Here is a 19,810-nt window from a genome sequence, read left to right on the forward strand (position 1 = left end):
TCTCATTTGACAGGAAAAAACACAAGTTGAAGCAATTTTATTCGAATCCAAATTCATGTGGGGGGATTACAGGTAAACAAAGAGTCAGAGACCTACAATCTGCAAATTATAAATCACCACCAGAGCATCCATACAAACATGAACAGCTCCATATTTGTTGATTATTTACCCCATTTTCTAAACCTACAAACAAACATAATCTTCTAGTAGTGTTGCACTGTAACGTTGCACCTCTCCACGGAGTAGAAAGTTGCTGGATCCCAAAGATACGTCTCGAACGTCGCATATCCCCTGGCTAACCGAAACTGTCCGGTACCGGACACCACTGAAACCTCTCTGACTTTCTCGAACTGCTTGCTGGTTCCTTGTATCTCCAGTGTGCTGCCATTGTACTTCTTGTTGGTGAACACAATGGATATCAAGACATGGGTGTTACGTCCATCCAGCCCTGACGTCACATAAATGCCTTGGCCTCTCCCAACTATGGGTGCGTTTCGATCAGGGGTCTCGGTTAGAGGATCGTCCGTCACAAAAGCTGTTCCAAACTGATCGAAGGTCCAGAGCTTGCCCGCGATACCGGCAACTGGAATTAGTGTGAAATTTGGACCAGAAGCTATGTCATGGAAGAACAAGGACAGATGGGTTTCTTTGAGTTCGAGCTCACTTCTTCTAGCTCCGGCTGAAAAAGCAGCAAAGGCTAGAACTAATAGTAGCTTTGGTATGAAGTTTGATGCCATTGGTGGATATGGCAGCTAGTTGGGCAACCAAGAAGTAGGCTAGGGAGATGAAGAGCTTGTAAGATGAACTGCTTTGTGAGTTTCTCAGTCGGGGTTATGGCTTCTATTTATAATGTGATCAAAGAGAAAAAAGTAGGTGCCTGATTAACCCGCATAACTTTTAATTGACAAATTGAGTCCCATATGGCTGTCTGCCTACCCCAAATTTTTTCCAAAAATAAACCTAGGTGTAAGCAAAGTCATTCGTACCCAACCAATGTGATGGTGTGAACTCATGCCTGATAAAAAGAAAAATCTGTTATATGGCCCAGTCAAACTTCAAAAAGAAAAAAAAAAAAAAAAAGCAAAAAAAAGGAAAGCAATATAAGTAAGCAGCCAATTCCCGATGGTATCAAATCATTTTTCTTTGCAACCTCTTCTTGAGTCTAGACATTCTCTCTTGGCAGCATCTTCTCATATCTAAGGCCAACAAGTATTCTTCTTCTTTTCTCCTCTTTAATTATCTTCTTCTATTGGCTTTTTCCTAAAATAAATGTATGGATCTTAAGTTTTTTAATAGTTTAATTTAGTTTTAGGTTTAAATAATTTAGTTTTGTGTTGCATTGCATTAATTTGTTTTTTTAGTTTTTTTTGTTAAGCTTTTATTTGTATAGAGATGCATATTTGAGAAATATAAGTAAGCAGCCAATTCCAGATGGTCCCAAATCATTTTCCTTTGCAACCTCTTCTTGAGTCTAGACATTCTCTCTTGGCAGCATCTTCTCATATCTAAGGCCAACAAGTATTCTTCTTCTTTTCTCCTCTTTAATTATCTTCTTCTATTGGCTTTTTCCTAAAATAAATGTATGGATCTTAAGTTTTTTAATAGTTTAATTTAGTTTTAGGTTTAAATAATTTAGTTTTGTGTTGCATTGCATTAATTTGTTTTTTTAGTTTTTTTTGTTAAGCTTTTATTTGTATAGAGATGCATATTTGAGAAATATAAGTAAGCAGCCAATTCCAGATGGTCCCAAATCATTTTCCTTTGCAGCTTCTTCTTGAGTCTAGACATTCTCTCTTGGCAGCATCTTCTCATATCTAAGGCCAACAAGTATTCTTCTTCTTCTCTCCTCTTTAGTTATCTTCTTCTATTAGCTTTTTCCTAAAATAAATGTATGGATCTTAAGTTTTTTAATAGTTTAATTTAGTTTTAGATTTAAATAATTTAGTTTTGTGTTGCATTGCATTAATTTATTTTTTTAGTTTTTTTTGTTAAGCTTTTATTTGTATAGAGATGCATATTTGAGGGTAAAGCTCATTACGTCCTCCCCAATTAGGTGTATCTTTTTATTTTTATGAATGAAATTCACTCGTACCGTCGAGTTTTTAAATTAAATTTCGCCTACCTGACTTTTGAATCATGAATCTGCCACTTGCATCATAGTCAACTTTCAAGTTCTTATACATAATTTAACAGGTAGTCAGTCACAGATGCATTGTTCATTCAACGCAAGCATGTATAAATGAAGGGCCCATAAATTAATTGATGAAGTGAACTTAAAATCCCAATTGAATACACGCCCCCTAAGTGCTCATACACGCCCCCTAACTGCTCATTTGACATTGTTTATTTAAGGTGATAAGTGATTTTAAAAAAAATTTGAAAAGTCCAGCCCGTTTGGTAAACTATGAAAAAATCACCTATTGTTAAAAATTGTTGTGAAAAAATGTTTACCAAACGCCAAACTGCTTTCTCTCACAGCAAATCAGACAACAATTATTTTCGCAGCACAGTAATGCCAAACTAGCCTGAGTCTAGCTAGCAGTAACAGCTAACATGACAGAAACTCACTTCAGCGAGTCAGACTGCTAGGATGGGGGAAAACTTAAGCTGTCCCAGACAGTGTATACCGAGGAAGAGAGAGGTATATTATATATACCCCGGTGTATGCAAGTTTTTCTCGCTACAATGAGGGATGAAAGTCTGTAAAAACGTCGGAAGGCAAAAAGACAATGTAGGGCAAGGCTTCTGGAGACAAAAAGTCTGAAAAATAAAAGTACCTGCATATTGGTTTGGGAAATTACTGGGTTGGTTTCAATACAGCCAGTGGGTCTGGAATTTGGGATTTTGTCCATAGAATCAGCCTACTTCAGCGGTTTCACAAGTTGAGTTCTGAAAATATAGTTTGAGCTTATGCTCAGACCCATCCAGTCACCCACCTGGAAGATTATGCGGATGATAATAGCATGTCGCCTATTTAAAACGCATATAACAAAGCAATCTTTATCTAAGAGAACCAAAAATTTAACAAAATTCTTGCATCATTTGACTATATATAAGTATTGGTCCCACTTCATAACTGCAGTCATATTCTTTTCTGTTTCAATCCCAGAACTAAAGTACCCTCATAGAGCTAGATATTGACAAAGATGACTGAATTTTTACCAAGTAACCACTCCCTTATGTGTTCTTTTTGTCATCAGAGTGTGATGTGCTTTGCTCAATCGATGTTAACTGGCTCCGGAGGTTTTGGTTGTCTGCCAGCAAGCGGTCATATTCCATAAGAAGTCCTTCAGATTGCTTTCTCAGGGCCTCCACCTCACTTCCCGCCGCCTTTGCCTTCTTTGCTTTTGTCTCATATTCAGATTCCAGATTCTTGATCTTTGTCCTCAATGTGTCATTCTCTTGTGCCAAGGTCTTAAGTTGCTCTGAACTTCCATTTTTCTCCTCTTGAATACTTTGGCTTTGTTTTTTTGCAGCATCCATGGCCTTCCTGAGGAATCGAAGTTCCCTTATGTAATGGTGCAATCTATCTAACATCAGTGAAAGAAACAGAAAAAACCCTGCATTTGATAAGATTGAAGTCAGTTTTGAACGATATGAATGGCTATCAAACAAATAATAAAATAAAATACAATGAGCAGTATGATAGCTAATATACCATTAGCCTACACAGAAATCACTCAGATTATAAATAACATGAGCAAAAACTTTGGTAATCTGATGTGGGGCCCATTAAGATATCTTAATAGCCATTGCATCAGATGACCAAAATTTTCCTAACAAAAAGGAGGGGAAGACAGTTCATAAAGTTAGAAGAAGCAAATCTATAATGTTGAACAATATTGGCAAACAAGCAACCAAAACTTCTGCTGTTTAAGAGCCAACTCAACTTCATAACTAGTTGAACCAATATGTTTCATGCTCAAGCTGATGAATGTCAAACACTAAGGGCAAAGCAGATCAGATGCTTCATATGCTAGCTATGAACTCTCCATACGAATAACAATCCATTCCTTCCCAGTTTCATGAAATATGCGCTCAACCATCAAGAGAGCACCAACTTGTCACATGATATACACTTAACAGTTAAAGAGAGAACTCATAACAAGTACACCTGATTCCAATAACTAAAAAACAGAAGAACAAGAAGATGAAAAGCTAGATTCGCAATATATATAAGCCAGATTCCAGTTTTCGAAAACTAATCTTAAAAGTTTAAGAAAAATACCCATGAGAGAAATTTCAAGCATTTTCACGGACATGAGAACCTCGTCCGTAGGGTTGAGCACACCAGACTCAATGGTTCGGTTCTTGATGTCAACCAGATTGTAGACGCCGGCCAGGAGAACAACAAATACAGTCCCAGCGACTGTCTTCACCATCACTGGGCCCTTCCCTCGCTTCATCTTATCCAAGGCCAGGATCACTAGCTTCCTCAGAGGGCTCTTAAACAACAAGGTCAAAATCAGGAACATTTCCCCGAAAATGACCCCGTATAGCAGCTGCAACATCTTCACTCCAAACTCTAGACTGAAACACTGAACAAATTGAGGTACTTTTAGTGAAAAAATCTGTTTGTTTCATTGAACAGATTGAGGTGCTTTAGTGCTTGTTATCAGTAAGCCACGAATGTAATAACACGAACAAGGAGTAAGAATGAGAACAGAAGGTAACTTAGATAAGCACTCTGTTCAATAAAAATAACAATACCGAAGCATTGAACCAACTCATTAATATATTAGTTGAAAAGTTGAAGCATCTCAATATAAACAGATTGCAAACTATGTATAAATTAGATGACGTCATTCCGAAAGATCTATCATTTTGCATAAATTTGTGGTTTTGATAACATGAATTTATCGCATCTTACCCTTCGGTCTTCAGATTTCAACTCAAGCATAGAAACAGAGAGCTAAGATAGAGAGAATTTCACGAAATACGAGCAAAGAACGTTGCGTTTCTCAACTCTTTGGATAAATTTTTCTAAATAAACTCTTAAATGAAATCAGAATAGAAAATTTACACAACAGCATGGATCAAGAAAGAAAATTAAACAAAATAAATGGATTCAAATATCAAGAAAAACACAATCAAGCATCACAGATCATAAATCAAGATCAAGGAAAGCAACATAAGAAACATTTATAAAATAAAATTAAAATCGAAAACCCTTACCAAGAAGTGAAGCCCAAACTTTGGGGGAGAAAATGTGAAACAAAGAGGCAGTGCAGTTGAGAGTGGGTGTGAGAGTGTTAGCAGGGGTGGAGCCTAGGTCTTCTTGAAGGGCAGCTAGAGTGGAGAGAGAGAGAGAGAGAGAACAAATGACATTTAAAGAAGAAAATGAACCGCTCCAATCAAGAAATGAACAGGTGGCGGTGTTTGGTTCAATTCAATTCAATGAAACTTTATTTTTTGTTTGGTTCAAAATAGAGGCGGTGTTCGTTTTCTTTTTTCTTTTAAAAACTAGGTATATTGTTCATAATAAATAAGGGATGTTTTTCAATAAGTATTTAAGTTAAGGATTGGTTGCTTCTTTTAATTTTGGCCGTTGGATTGCATCTACGAGATATCAACACATTTAATGAATGCAATTCAACGATCAAAATTAGAAGTATGTCACCAATTCTTAATATAAAGACCAACTTTAGATACCAACTTGTGTACCAACTCTCTAATAGAAGTGGAGCCCACCAATACAATGGGTCCCACACTCTATTAGAGAGTTGGTACACAAGTTGGTATCTAAAGTTGGTCTCCCTAGTATTTTCCTAATATAAAATACTTATTAGAAAATCTCCCTAATAAATAAAGCTAGGTTTTTTCTAGATAATAGTACTTGAATTCTGAATTGAAAATTTATTTTGAGAGTGGGCTTCAAATTTGAGAAATCATGAAGAGAAACACTTATAAATACCATTTTTAGCTGGTTGGTTGTATACTTATCATTTTTATTGTAAATTTTCCATACGAAGCATGATAAGCTTTTTTATTTTATTTATTAAAATACATAATATTTGTTTTTTTTAAAACAATATATTTCCTTACTATATAAATTATATGTGAGGGCTTCAACATCTACATTCTACATTCATAGCATAAGTTCAACTTTTGCCTTCCCTTCCCTTGAATAAAAAAGAATATGGATTTCTCTTTATATAAAACCAGAATATAGGTTAGACCTATTATGCTACCATTCATCCACTAACTCAAAAGTTTATTTATTTATTAAAATATTTTAAATTCAAGAGTGATAATTTTTTGGACATAAAGGGCTAAATCCTATAAAGATTAAGACCATGTTTGGGAGTGCTTATGGAAGAGCTAAAAACAATTTATGATTAAAAAAAACGCTTCTTACCGCGTTTGGCAAAAAAATTTAAAAGTGTTTATAGGTCATAGAAGTGATTTCAAGAGAAGTATATGTGCTTTTTCAATAAGCATTCATAAGTGCTTTTTCAGGATGCACTTAAATTTCATATAAAAATTTCAACATTGTTATAGTAAAAATTATTTTGCTCTAATTGCATATGAACATAAGTATTTTCGAAAGAAGCAATTTCAAACGAGCCTTAACAAGTGGGTTAGGCCAACTAGTAAACCCTTCAATCCTATAATTTAGAATCATTTAAACTATAACTTATATAAAAAAATATAAAAATATAAAAAACAAGAAGAATAGTGTTGTTAGTGGCAAATTAGTGGATTTTATTTGATTGTTGTTAAGCATAAGCCAAAGAAAAAGAAAAAAGAAAAAAGAAAAATAGAAGGATGGAAACGCACGTTAGATGGTCGGCGTGAAAGCCGCTAGAAGCGCATACCATTCTCCGTTTGGAATTTTTACTTTCCTTCCTCTCCATTCTTCTTCTTCTTCTTCTTTTTTGTCTCTGTATTTTTAGCATTTGGATCCCTACTTCGCTCTCAGCTACCAGGTAACAGTTACTCTTCTCTCTCAATCATTGTATATAGATGAGAAAAGATGTATGATTTTGGACGGAGTATTATTTTTGTCATTTCTTTTCTTCAAATATGTCGATGAATTTGTTATAATTCTTCCAAAAAGTTTGGATTTTTAGGTTTAGATGATCGTGTTCATATGACATCGTTGAATTTCAATCTCAATCTCAGTCTTCCATTTCAACCCATTATTTACCTGCTCAAAGATTTAGTCTCATAGCTTAATCCAAGCATTTATTTTATTTATTGAAATACAGTTGCGATTTCAGTTACCTGGTGCTGATTTGTGACGTAATTTTCTGTCACTTTTTTCTGTTCGGTCAAAAATTGGAATCTTTCAGGTCTGGTTCTGAAGAATTGAAGAACAATGATTTGGGGGACTATTCGCCGTAAAGTAGCTTCGGTATGCAATCGAACTGTCGTCATTTTGCCATCAATTGCTATATTTTGCTCCAAATGTGCTTGCTTTGTGTAGTTTTAGTTTCACTTTTTTCTTTGTTCTATGTTTCAATACTTGAAGGTTATGTTCTAGTTTGGTATTTGATTATGCATGTTTCAATGCACAGTCTCAGGTGTTGGGACAAGCGTGGAAGGTTAGGCATGGAGCGTCCACACCGAGCTGTTATCGGACTGTACCAAAAGAGGTACTAAAAAAAATGAGCTTCTGTTGCTCTTTTGCATTTTTGTAAATAAAAATGGGTTCTTTGATGAGGTATTTGAATGATGGCATTGCATATAACCTTATTTCCTTGATTTTGTAGAAAATTTTCGTTGTACATTAGTATTCGTATGTAGTTTTTTTGGAGAATCCCCTAATAGCTTTTAACCTACAACAGGCTTTGTTTATTGGGAAAGGATTTGAGTGTGTTCAGAGCTCAAGCTACCACATTCTTTTAGGTATGAGTAAAATTCCTGTGTTTTTGGGGCTCCTTTTACCTGTGTGTTGCTTTTCGTTTTTTCTTCGGGGTGGTGTTATTGATTTGTTCAAATTCCTACTCTGCAGGCGATCATGTTTCAAAGACAAGCAGGTTCTTTATTTTAATATTAAATTTACTCCCCCTCTTCCTGCAGTTGACTTCCTTAATCTAGATTGAGAATCAGAATTTTGGCCCTAGCCTGAACCAAATTACACGTGCAATTTTTGTTCTGAGTTTTGTTTTTCTAATGATGTTCTATTATTTATTTGTTGCAGGGAAGCTACTTCACTATATCAAACAGAATCTTTTATCCGATTGAGAAATAGATCATTTTCCTCAGACAGTGGTATATAGATACTGTCCATTATCATCTAATGGTCTTAACATTTTACGTGCTTTTTTGGTTCTGTATAGTCCATATTATATATATAAGACATGTTTCAACTTTTAACTGTTAAATTATGCAGGAGACTTGGTAGAAGCTGTTGTTCCTTTCATGGGTGAATCTATTACCGATGGCACTTTGGCAACATTCCTAAAGAGTACGTTACTGGAGCTGTCTTGTGATACTTTAACTCCATGAGTTCTTTTTTCTTTCATCTTTATCTGTGTATTTAATACACATAAAGCGACTTTTGAGACTCATTCTGATGATACCTTAGGTGGAGAACCTTTGTGTGTGTGTTATACTGTATACAAAATTTGAATTCCTTTGAGACTCATGCTTATGATACTTGTGCAGAACCCGGCGACAAAGTTGCAATTGACGAGCCTATAGCCCAAATTGAAACTGATAAGGTAGTTTTTCAAAACAAAATTTTTTCCTGTTTGTAAATAGAGAAATTCTTAAGTACTGAGAAGGGTTTTCACTAAATCGATGTATTGACTTATATGTATATTTCTCGTTTACCACTAGGTGACAATTGATGTAGTTAGTCCTCAAGCTGGTGTCATTCAAAAGGTAATACTTTAGCAACATCACAGTATAAATTCCTTGAAAGATTATCACTATAATCACTACTTACAATCAGTTGTTCTGGTTTTAGTATACTGATCTTTAATTTTTACCTTGAACATGTAATTGTTAGTAGTTTGTGGCTAAGGAAGGTGAGACCGTTGAGCCAGGCGTCAAGATTGCAATCATTTCAAAATCCGGTGAAGGTATAGAACAAGTTGCCCCGTCTGATGCTCAGCCAGAACCTCCTAAAGAGAAGGAAAGTGCAGAAAAGCAAGTTCCCAAAGCAGAACCTGCCCCTGTCAAGGGGACAACAGCACAACCCAAAGCTAGAGCACCTTCTCCACCACCATCACCTAAACGTGTGGCTTCAGAACCCCAGCTTCCTCCTAAGGACAGGGAAAGACGAGTAAGTTTAGACTTCCTTGTTTATCTAAGAAAACGTTTTTTTTTTAAAAATAAATAAATAAATAAATTTAAAATTATTTTTATTTTATTTTATAACTTTATCGGATGAGAAAGGAATTTAAATAAGTATAAACTTGTCTTCTCGTCTTTAGGTTCCTATGACAAGACTTAGGAAGCGGGTGGCAACACGCTTGAAAGATTCTCAGAATACATTTGCTTTGTTAACCACATTTAACGAGGTTGACATGTAAGTTCAAATACCCCAACCATAGTGGCTACCCCCTGTATCATTACTTTCAAAGTGACCTGGGTTTCCCCTCCCTCATCTGTTGAGTTTTTTTTTTTAATAACAATATTATGTAATGGCTCTCTTTGTTGGCCGACTGACATACTGTATAATGCAGGACTAATTTGATGAAGCTCCGTTCAGACTACAAGGACGCTTTTGTTGAAAAACATGGTGTGAAATTGGGATTTATGTCTGGCTTTGTGAAAGTATGTTGCTTTAGCATGTTGTTGTTTAAAGTGATGTCATTAATTGCCAAATGAAAATAGAAGTGCAAAGTGCTATTAAATTATTGGAAATCTTTTATTACTAAGCCTTCTGTGCACGTGTCTCATTCATAACTTTTCTACCAATTTGTTTTAGGCTGCTGTCAGTGCACTTGAGCACTTGCCCATTGTCAATGCTGTCATTGATGGGGATGATATCATATACAGAGATTACATTGATATCAGCATTGCTGTTGGGACACCAAAGGTATGCTAGTATTCTGTTTTTTAACAGACTGCAGTTGATAATTTTCTGCCATTCATTGTTTAGCAAGACGAATTGCATAACCACATGGGAACTGACCACAGTCAGATTTCTTTAATTCCAGGGCCTTGTTGTTCCAGTCGTCCGCAATGCTGGTGGTATGAACTTTGCTGAGATAGAGAAGGAGATCAATACTCTGGCTAAGAAGGCAGCTGATGGTTCCATATCAATTGATGAAATGGCTGGAGGCACATTCACAATATCAAATGGTGGTGTATATGGAAGCCTTTTGAGCACACCAATCATCAACCCTCCACAGGTATTGCTCTACTCTTTCTTTTCTTTTTCTCTTTTTTTTTTTTTTTTAGGGGCAAGTCTCGTTCGTAGCAGAAACTCACAGCCAAGATTATTTATTTATTTACTTATTCCTTTTGCAGTCGGCAATTTTGGGTATGCACTCAATAGTGAACCGTCCCATGGTCGTTGGGGGTAATGTCGTACCAAGGCCAATGATGTACATTGCATTGACATACGATCACCGTCTCATTGATGGAAGAGAGGCTGTTCTTTTCTTGCGCCGTATAAAAGATGTCGTGGAAGACCCTCGCAGACTCCTCCTTGATGTGTAAAGGAGCGACCAGTGAATCCTGTTTTTGAACTAAATGTAGAACGCAATATATCCACCGTGTCTGTTCATTCTGAAGCCGATATGGTTGGCAAAGTGTGTTTGTCCATGTTTTTTTTATTATTGGAGAGTTGGAAATACTCTACAGGACAGGGTGATCGATGATCCAAAAATATAATCTCTTGCGCCACAGTTAAGTTACTTTGGCTTCGTTGACTGGGATTTTAATAAAAAGTTCATTTATTAACCCAAGGGTGTATGTCCGGATTTTACTGATGTATAATTAGACCTGTAAATGGATTCGAATCAGATATGCCTCAATTTAAATTCGAATCTATGTATAATTAGATTATCGAATTCATGTCATATTTGGATTATCGGATTGCATCTATCAATTCGTATTTATTAGGAATCGAATTTGGATCGGATTTATTTTGTGATGTAGAAAACATCAAAATTTCATTAGTAGTTTAAATTCTTTTAGGGAGCTGATTTTCTCACTTCTTTTTTCTCTACTTACACTCCCTTTTACTTTTTAATTAATATTGTTCTTTTTTGTTCTTTCTCTTTCCAATTCTACATTTACTCTATATTAAGGTTTTCATAACTAAAATTAAGAAAAATTAACAGAAAATAAAACTAAAAGAAAATTAAATTTTGGAAATGGATAGAAATGTAAGTATTTGTAAGCCAAGTTCTTTGTTTTTTTTTTTACTAAGTATGTGAGTACTATTTACCTTTGTTGTAGTTAATAGTTAATACATTTTTTGGGCTAACATGTTTACACTTCGAAAACCAAATAATGCTACATCTTCTTATTAAAGGGAATTGTAGGGTAAGGGTAGAATAGAAAAGAGAGAACAAGAAATAACAAAATTGATTAAAAAATATTAAAAAGCAAAAGGGAGTGTAAGTGGAGAAAATAGGAGTGGGAAAATCACCTCCCTTCTTTTATTGTATTTATCTCTTTTTTATATCAAATTTTGATATTTTATCATAAAAATTAGCATTAAGTATACTCTTAGAGCATCTCCAAGGGAGATGTCAAATACCAAACATCAAATTTAAATTTGATGGCTGATGTGGCAATTTGACATTTACACAGTTTTACAATCCACCCGATTTGTCAAATAAATAATTATTGTAACAGTCAAATCATTTAAGATAAAGAAGAAAAAAAATAAAAATAAAAAGGAAAATAATAAATGAAAGTAATAACCAGCTATCTTTAAAAAATAATAAAATATTCCTTTAACATCTTGCTTTTAGGATGTTAAACATAACATCTCAACCTCCAGCCTTCATTTCACATCAACTTTAACAATTCGATTAGAGTGATGTGATATATTATTTCTAGCCGTTAAATGTCTATGTGACACTTGACACATTGGTTGAAGATGCTATGCATATAAAATTAAAATTACTCATTCACACATAAAATATGAGAGCTGATTCTCTTCTTCTTCTTTTTTGTCCATTTACACTCTCTATTGGAACTCCTTTTTTGTCCACTTACATTCCCTTGGGAGTGGAAAAATCCAGACCCTAAAATATTAATATAAATAAAGCATTGAAAAACTAAATTATACTTCATACTAAGTCAAATTAGAGCAACTATAATACATATCCGGATACATTTATAATCGAATTACCAAATTCATATTGTAATTGAATTATCGGATTGAGAAAACCAATTCATTTCCTATTAATTACACCCGATTCGGATCAGATCAGATTCGGATCAAAACCGATCCATTGACAGGTCCATGTATAATAGCTAAAACTCCAAAATCAGTTCTTCCAAAACTGTTACATTTCTATTCCAATTAATTACAAGTTAATTGTACATCGGCTTAAGTGACAAAAAGGAATTTCAAGTCGGCCTCCGTCAGCTTTCCGAGGGCATCTGAAGAACCACCGATAGTACTACAGAAGGCACAGAAGACAGCGTTAGATCACCATTTGTAAAACCAGTAAACTTAGACAATCCAAAAGAAGAAGAAACAAAGGCACAAATCAGACTTACCCCTCGAACACTAGTTCCTTTTTCTCCTGTAGCTTTAGAATCCTCTCCTCAATTGTGTTCTCGATTACAAATCTCACAATTCTGTCACGTAGAAGAAAATATTAAACCTCTTAAAAGAAAGGGAGAAAACCCAGGTTTTATGAACACTGCATCCGTAAAATGTGCACCTGATGGGTTTGTACTGGCCTATTCGGTGGATTCTATCTTGCGCTTGCTGCTCCACAGCCGGGTTCCACCATGGGTCCATCAAAAATACCTAGTTTAAAACATAACTTTCAGTGATGTCTTTGAATCACTTGATCCTCTTATGTGTCTAGCTTAATTCCCAATAAATCACACGACAGCCGAATGTAAAAACCGTGAAAAAAGACATTACTCACATGTGATGCAACTGTAAGATTAAGAGCAACACCTCCGGCCTTCAAGCTCATTAAGAAAATCCTGCAATCTGGATCCTCAGTAAATGTCTTTATAGCATTATCCCTTGCGGACATGGTCATGCTTCCAACTAACTGGACACACTTGATACCAGACTGCAACAGTTTCTTGAAATTAGTACCAGTACTTTCTTACAGCACAAACAGAAAACTGATGCAAGATTGAAGAATAACAAAATACTGGAACTATATGATAATAGTTTTACCTTTTGCAAGGAGTAGTTAATGAGATCCAAGAATGCCGTGAACTGGCTGAAAACAATTCCTTTTGCAGAGCCATCCTTTTCAACCATGCATCTGATTTCTTCCCTCTAGAACAATATATTGCAGTCAGCAGTGAAGAAAGCATATACGCAAGGTGAGAAAGATAATGTGCACACTAGGATATGTGTGTGTGCTTGTGTAAAATGTGCGAACTAGCATAGGAAAGAACAGTGAATTGCCAACACATGACTTGACAAGCGACTTAGTGGACACAACAATAGTCACCACCGGCCAGACCCAAAATTCATATTATACTGCCAAAATAATCATCTGTAGACAGGAGGATCCTCACGGACCAACCTGAGACATGAGTCATGTAAAACTCGCAGGCCTCAAACACAACCTCTCAATAAGGGCCCTAACAGCATTGATGCACCCCATGGTCACATATAATTCCTATTTCAGTGGCCTTATCACCAGCATAGCAATGATTGAAAAATAAGAAAATGGTGATAATGATGTGAATCAAATGACGTACCAAAGCCTCAATTTTTGTACTAGTCTGAAAGTTGTCAAGCTGAATTCTGTTCATAATGCTTGAGGATCTAAACCCCTTAATGGTAGTTTTGGTAGTCTGATTAGCAGCATCTAGGTTTGTAGTGAAATCAACAGTAAGTACTTTTGAGCATGTAGGGCATGAGACTTGTCCAAAAGAAGCAGAAAAATCAGTCAAGCAAGCCTTGCAAAAGGCATGTTGACAAGTAGTAACCTGGAACATCAAAAGAAGCTTTTAGAAGGAAATCAATAACAGAGCAGAAGAATTTAAAATACATGCAGGATACTCACTACTAAGCATTTAACTGGCCAGTGAAAGCAAAAAGTAACAAATAATAAATAACTTTATTCAAGGAATTAAACTAAAGTATCATATCCCCTATTTCAGATCAGAAGTATGTTTTGCTGTTATCCCACTTAATCAAGCATTTAAACTCTTGAAATCTATGACAATACAGACTTTGGATTATTTACCTCCCTGATACCTAGCAGTTGTAGGTAATACAAAAATCAATTTAACAATAAATGAAGAAAACTCTCCTCTTAGGAGCACTTCCAAAGTAAAAAATCCAGAACATAGACACTAAGAGCAAAAACACATTCTGACAAATCTACAAGAATGTTGACCAGATTGATATATCCTATAATCACGAAAATGTCCAAAGCACAACAAAAAGAAAGAAAGAAAAAGCAATTTAGCATGACAAAGCCATTCATTAGTCTTGAAGAAAAGATCAACTAACCACAGCATCTTCTGCTGGTTCATGACAAATGCCACACACTTGCTCATTGATATCATTATTAACCCTGCCTTCGTTTCTCAGTGCAGCAGTTGCAGAATACACAACAAGGTAAGGATGATCAACAGACTGTACAGAGTAAAACAAGAATGAGACATGTACAGCACTAATGGGCCAAAAAGAACTATGTCAAAAAAAATGTAACAGAAGGAGACAGAGTTAAGTTTGTAACTGAGAAAGCATACTTTACATTCAATAATTACACACCTGCCGCAAGCGTGTGAGAAGATCAAATATGTGAGCATAATTGTTCATCACAGTTCCATCATTGACATATCTGTAAGGAAGAAACAAATTATACACCAATGCAATCAATAGCAAATCCAACAACTATAAATGGATATTAGCACGCCAACATAGGCAAAGCATTGTCCTGAGACGTTGTACAGGCCAAAGTAGTAGAACACAGTTCAATTCAACAAACAAGTTCTCACCATAATTAGAATTTCCAAGGACATGAAAATTGAACACATTTAAACATGAGGAATCCCAAAAACAATAAGAGGAGCTAAAAATATTTACAACATGGAGGATAAAAAATTAGTCGCCACTTTAAAATTGCAAGTTGCAATTTGCGTGCAAGTTCAAAATGAGTACTAAAGCAAAAATCTCATTTTATCAAATGGGGAAGGAAAGCAGAGGAAGAAACAGGGTGACATACGTGTTAAATAGTGCCTGACTATCATTATATAGTGACTCGTAATAATCTTGTTCTTTGATATCCAAGGTGTCCCGCCTCAATGAAACCTATAGGTAGCAGAATGGAAAAGGAACATAAGAAATCTAGACTTCAGAGAAGCAGACATTGTCATGTTGAAACAAAACTTACAATTCTAGGAGGAAGAGCAAGATCAGCAGCCCTGCCCTTTTTAGTTCGTCGCAGGACTATGTTCTTTAAAATTTTCTGTTTTAGCAATAGCATCGCCCTTTTTCCCCGGAATTGATTTCCATATAACTGTATTGGCGTCGCCACATACTTGCAAGGTTCAAGGGTTACAACACAAGTAAGCACAATTATTTCTGTAAATAAATCAACATATAAGGAAATAACAAGAGAAATGAATAACAAATTGCAAACTCACTTTATTCCACCAACAAAAATGTCTGACTGAATTATGAGGGCAATTTGAACAGTGTGTTGAGGAACTGCATCAGGGTCACAAGTATGTAATATGTATTACAGTAGAAATATTTAAGCACTTAAGACAAAAAATAACTCAAATAAAAACTTAATGGTTATGAGGAATGGGAAAAATGATCAAATAAGTGACAAGAGCTAGAAGTTAATTGTTTATTTACAATCAACCAGCACTAATTATTGACAGAAATCCCTTGTCATTTATGTCTAACAAGGAAAAATGTATCCAACAATGTAGGAACGCAAGTTATAACTACATGTATTCTTTAGATCATACCTATGATCAAGATTTATGCAATCACAGTCTTTGCACAAGTAATACGAGTAGGGGACTAATTGCAAGAACCGCACCTGTGCAAATGCAATTGCAAATATATAAGCTAGATGGCCAGCAAAAAGCCTGACTATATAGTCAATGTATCTAAAATAAAGTACACCTTACCAAAGAGTACAGTTCTCCAACACGGTTCTGAAGGGGGGTGCCACTTAGAGCCCATTTGTATGAAGACTCTAAGGCAAGAACAGCTCTTGCAGTATTACAACGCCTAGATTTTATATAATGCGCCTAAGTTTGAACAACAAGTTAGAGACATTTGTTTCAAAAGAACACTGATCAAATAAGTAAAGAACAGTATCAGTGCTGGAAAAAAAAAAGGGCTTCCCGACAATAAATTGAACAAAAAAGGATCTAAAGAAAAACACAGAAGATAAGTCAAGTTAGATCAGAAGAAAAATGGATATTAATATAAATTTTAGTGAAAGCAACTTTCACCTATAATTAGCTGAAAGATACTGATTGTTATTTCTTTATTTCAAGATAATCATAGCAACAATTTTTTCACCAATACCCTACTACAACTAAATTAAGTCAACGCACCTCATCCAAAATAATGCGGTTCCACTTCACAGCATGCAAAACCGACTTTGCTCTGCTGAAGCCTTGTCCAACATCTTCTGAATCCATATCATTATCCTTGTGCAGCTTTGATCTCTTCCTGGAACCTCCATGCTTCTTGTCTTTAACAGGCTCAAACGTCTTCTGTGGTATTGATTGTAGATGCTTTTTCCTTTGTTGCTTAGACTGCTTCTCAGTTCTAAAAGCATGAGGCCCACAAAAATATTTCAAGTGAACTGACAGTCTCTTCTCATGAAACAACTTTCCGCAATAATGACATTTCTGTTTGGGAGGCATCACGTTCTTCCTGTAATCGGCCTCAACAATGGAGTATGTAGTAATCACAAAATCATATTCCGAGAACTGTTTGGAACTCTTCTCTCTATTGGCCCCATGATAAACCAGAACCTTTGTGCTTCCTTTTGAAGTAAACCTCTCTATCTCATTTACCCATTGGCTCACGGCAACCACAGGACAAACTACGAGGGTGCCTTTGATTCCAGGAAAGCTTGTGGAGGAACCTGGTTCATTAAATGTCCAATTAATTTCACGTTTAGCAAGGACAAGAGCAATCGCTTGTATAGTCTTGCCCATTCCCATCTCATCTGCGAGGATTCCTCCTCTGGTTTCAGACTCTTCTTGTTTGAGGGCCCAGGCCAACCATTCCTTTTGGTACCTTAGTAAAGGCATAATTAGATCAGATGGTGCCTCAGAAACTTCACTTATCACATTATTCTGATTTTCCAGATCAAAATCCTCAGTTACATTGTCATCAATCCATTTATCATGCTCCTCTTCCCAGATATTCCACTTCAAGCGCTGCTTTGCCTCCCTGTCTTTAGAACTCTTTTTCTTTTTTTTCTTGTGCAACCCAAAATAGTCAATTTCGACTGGTTGCTGAGTCAATTTGTGTGCTTTATCTTCGTAAATTGGTTCTCCTCTGACCTTCTTTCGCCCCACCTTCCCATTTTTGGGTATAGGGATTATAACACTTGGTTTATCATTTAAGTCAACATTATATTGGTGCTCTTCACCTACGTGCATCAATATATCAATGTATGTCAGTAAAACGTGTAAGCCAGCACGAAAACAGACTCCAGCCTTCCATTAAACAGACATTGCTCATTTCAAAGGAAAATATCAAAATAAAGAAGTGTGGGAGGGGGCAAAACCAGAATAAAAGTACTATTCTGCTAAAGGAAATAACATTTGGGAAAATTATTCACCCAAAGAAGTAGTCATAGAAAACAGAACAAAAATCTAAATCCCTCAGACCCCCAAAATCGAATTCAAGTAAATCCTTTTCGAAACTTCTTATGCATTTCTAGTAGTTACGAAAGATTAATTTTACCTTCTTCGCTATCAGAAGCAGAAGACGTAGACGGTAAATAAGTATCTTCATCGGAGCTTTCGGTGCCCCGGATTATATCTTCCTCTTCCTCATGTTTCTCATTTCCTGCTTTCAGAATAAACGCCAAACCAATATGGACAGTTGTATTTAAGTTATAGCATCATGCTCGAGAATAGATAGACAACAATCTGAAACAAAATTCATAACCCTCTCAATCCCCAGGAAGAAAATTCAAATAATTTTCCCACTGTACCTATACACTTTCTCAGTAACCAAACATGACAAATCCTAAACGAAACAACACAGGGAAAAGGTAATCGAGTGTGAAGCTTTACCATCGGTAGAAGGCCCGGCGACTCTCTTGCGAGAACGAAGCTCCATTGGTGGTGCAGAGCGAGTTAGGGTTTTGCGATCACGACTTTCGAGGTTTAATTGAGTGAGGATATACGGGTCGAAGACAAAGCCTCTTTCTCTCTCTCTCTCTCTCTCACTCTCTAGAAGGGAGCGGCGGGAAAGTGCCTCTTATTATATACGGAGTGGTGAAGCAGCGGGAATCCACGTTGGCGTCGCCTCTGGACTGCGAAACGTGTGCTACGTCTTTGGCAGCAACCGTACGCGTCCCTATTTCTGACCGTCGATTTGTGGGACCCATGTGATTTTATCTTTGAATCGACGGCAGGAACTCCATCAGGTACTCGAAAGGCAAAGCGTTTTTATTGAAACACGAGAAAACGCCTTCGTTTCTTGGAATTATTTGTTGCTTAAGACTAAGAGAGAAGAGAAAAGAGAAAGAAAAAAAACCTCTGAGAAATTATTCTATGCCTAATCTTCCTTTGAGGGGGTAAATGTGTCTCTGTCTTCTTTTTATTTATTTATTATTATTAATTAAAAAAATTTGTGAAGCAAGAAAAATATATCTTTAAATTGGATTATGTAGCATCTTCATTCGGGAATATATTCATTGCTCTTGTTTGTTAAATGTCTTCAACTATCTTCCCCAACACTCTTCATGCTCATTAAGGGTTTATTTGACTTTTATCGTCTTGTTTGGTTAATTCCTTCAATTCATCCCTTGATTGCATTTTTGACTTTCTAAGTTAACTTTCTTATGATTCAATAAATAAAAAAAGGTTACCTTCCTTAATTGTGTTGTCTTGTTTTGTACAAACATGTGTTTTTCCAATTTGAATGTAGTACCAAATTGTCCTGCATTTCTTGTAACTAACATTTTATTCGTAAAATGGCTTGTTGCTCAAATAATTTAGAGCAGTTACATATGCACTTAAGGTCTAGTGTTCGAATTCTCTCTTTCCGAACATCACTTGTATAAACAACATTAAAAGAAACATTGACTTCACGAACTTGTTACACTTGTACTACAAGTAGGTGGCCTTGATCAAGCATAAAATTGATGAATACAGAACGGTTGGTTTGGCCATGGATGAAGGTCAGTCATGATTGCACGTGGTACAGTATGGAGGTTAGTATGAACATACGACTAGTACAAAACCAGCATGTGGTAGCCACATTATTTCTGTTCAAAAAAGATGGGTAGATGGGCTTTAAATTCCCATCCAAAAAAAATCAGGGTGATAGGTGTGGAGAAAGAAATAAGCTTGAGACTTGTAACAAGTCCCCTAGATTTCGCATGTCATGGGGCCACTATGACCTGTTCACCAGTTGAGTTGAGTTAAGGGGATGAAAGTGATAATTTGGATGTTGAAAACATGTATTTTGTGTTTAACAAGTGAAATGAATTTCAATACTCAAAACAAAACCGTCTAAGAA

The 19,810-nt window shown here is 35.9% G+C and overlaps 4 protein-coding genes across 5 annotated transcripts; 1 reads left to right on the forward strand and 3 right to left on the reverse strand.

The window, feature by feature from the left end:
• LOC18784050 (dirigent protein 22) lies at positions 11 to 2,318 on the reverse strand. The gene has a single exon (XM_020560375.1). The coding sequence runs from the start codon at positions 735 to 737 to the stop codon at positions 204 to 206; it is 534 nt and encodes a 177-aa protein (XP_020415964.1). The 5' UTR covers positions 738 to 2,318; the 3' UTR covers positions 11 to 203.
• On the reverse strand, positions 2,975 to 5,352 carry LOC18783144 (B-cell receptor-associated protein 31). Of its 2 annotated transcripts, none has more exons than XM_020560670.1 (3): positions 5,186 to 5,352; positions 4,229 to 4,539; positions 2,975 to 3,560 (listed from the first exon to the last, which is right to left on the reverse strand). In XM_020560670.1, the coding sequence occupies exons 2-3, from the start codon at positions 4,509 to 4,511 to the stop codon at positions 3,178 to 3,180; spliced, it is 666 nt and encodes a 221-aa protein (XP_020416259.1). In that variant the 5' UTR covers positions 4,512 to 4,539; positions 5,186 to 5,352; the 3' UTR covers positions 2,975 to 3,177. The 2 variants fall into 2 exon arrangements, with proteins under 2 accessions (XP_020416259.1, XP_007215939.1); XM_007215877.2 differs by having other exon boundaries at positions 4,229 to 4,538; positions 5,176 to 5,352.
• Positions 6,749 to 11,030, forward strand: LOC18782593 (dihydrolipoyllysine-residue succinyltransferase component of 2-oxoglutarate dehydrogenase complex 2, mitochondrial). Its single transcript, XM_007215277.2, has 15 exons — positions 6,749 to 6,929; positions 7,296 to 7,357; positions 7,521 to 7,598; positions 7,791 to 7,851; positions 7,958 to 7,982; positions 8,147 to 8,217; positions 8,339 to 8,413; positions 8,614 to 8,669; positions 8,788 to 8,832; positions 8,963 to 9,235; positions 9,387 to 9,481; positions 9,639 to 9,729; positions 9,884 to 9,994; positions 10,116 to 10,310; positions 10,429 to 11,030. Exons 2-15 carry the CDS (start codon positions 7,322 to 7,324, stop codon positions 10,618 to 10,620), a joined length of 1,404 nt encoding a protein of 467 aa, XP_007215339.1. The 5' UTR covers positions 6,749 to 6,929; positions 7,296 to 7,321; the 3' UTR covers positions 10,621 to 11,030.
• On the reverse strand, positions 12,206 to 18,780 carry LOC18782043 (DNA repair protein RAD16). The gene is made up of 16 exons (XM_020559128.1): positions 18,358 to 18,780; positions 18,023 to 18,127; positions 16,654 to 17,705; positions 16,219 to 16,341; positions 16,054 to 16,127; positions 15,721 to 15,784; positions 15,468 to 15,614; positions 15,300 to 15,385; positions 14,846 to 14,915; positions 14,582 to 14,707; positions 13,822 to 14,052; positions 13,286 to 13,390; positions 13,023 to 13,175; positions 12,810 to 12,898; positions 12,643 to 12,723; positions 12,206 to 12,542 (listed from the first exon to the last, which is right to left on the reverse strand). Exons 1-16 carry the CDS (start codon positions 18,401 to 18,403, stop codon positions 12,470 to 12,472), a joined length of 2,625 nt encoding a protein of 874 aa, XP_020414717.1. The 5' UTR covers positions 18,404 to 18,780; the 3' UTR covers positions 12,206 to 12,469.

Source organism: Prunus persica, chromosome G3, assembly GCF_000346465.2.
Source record: "Prunus persica cultivar Lovell chromosome G3, Prunus_persica_NCBIv2, whole genome shotgun sequence".
NCBI classification, from domain to species: Eukaryota; Viridiplantae; Streptophyta; class Magnoliopsida; order Rosales; family Rosaceae; genus Prunus; species Prunus persica.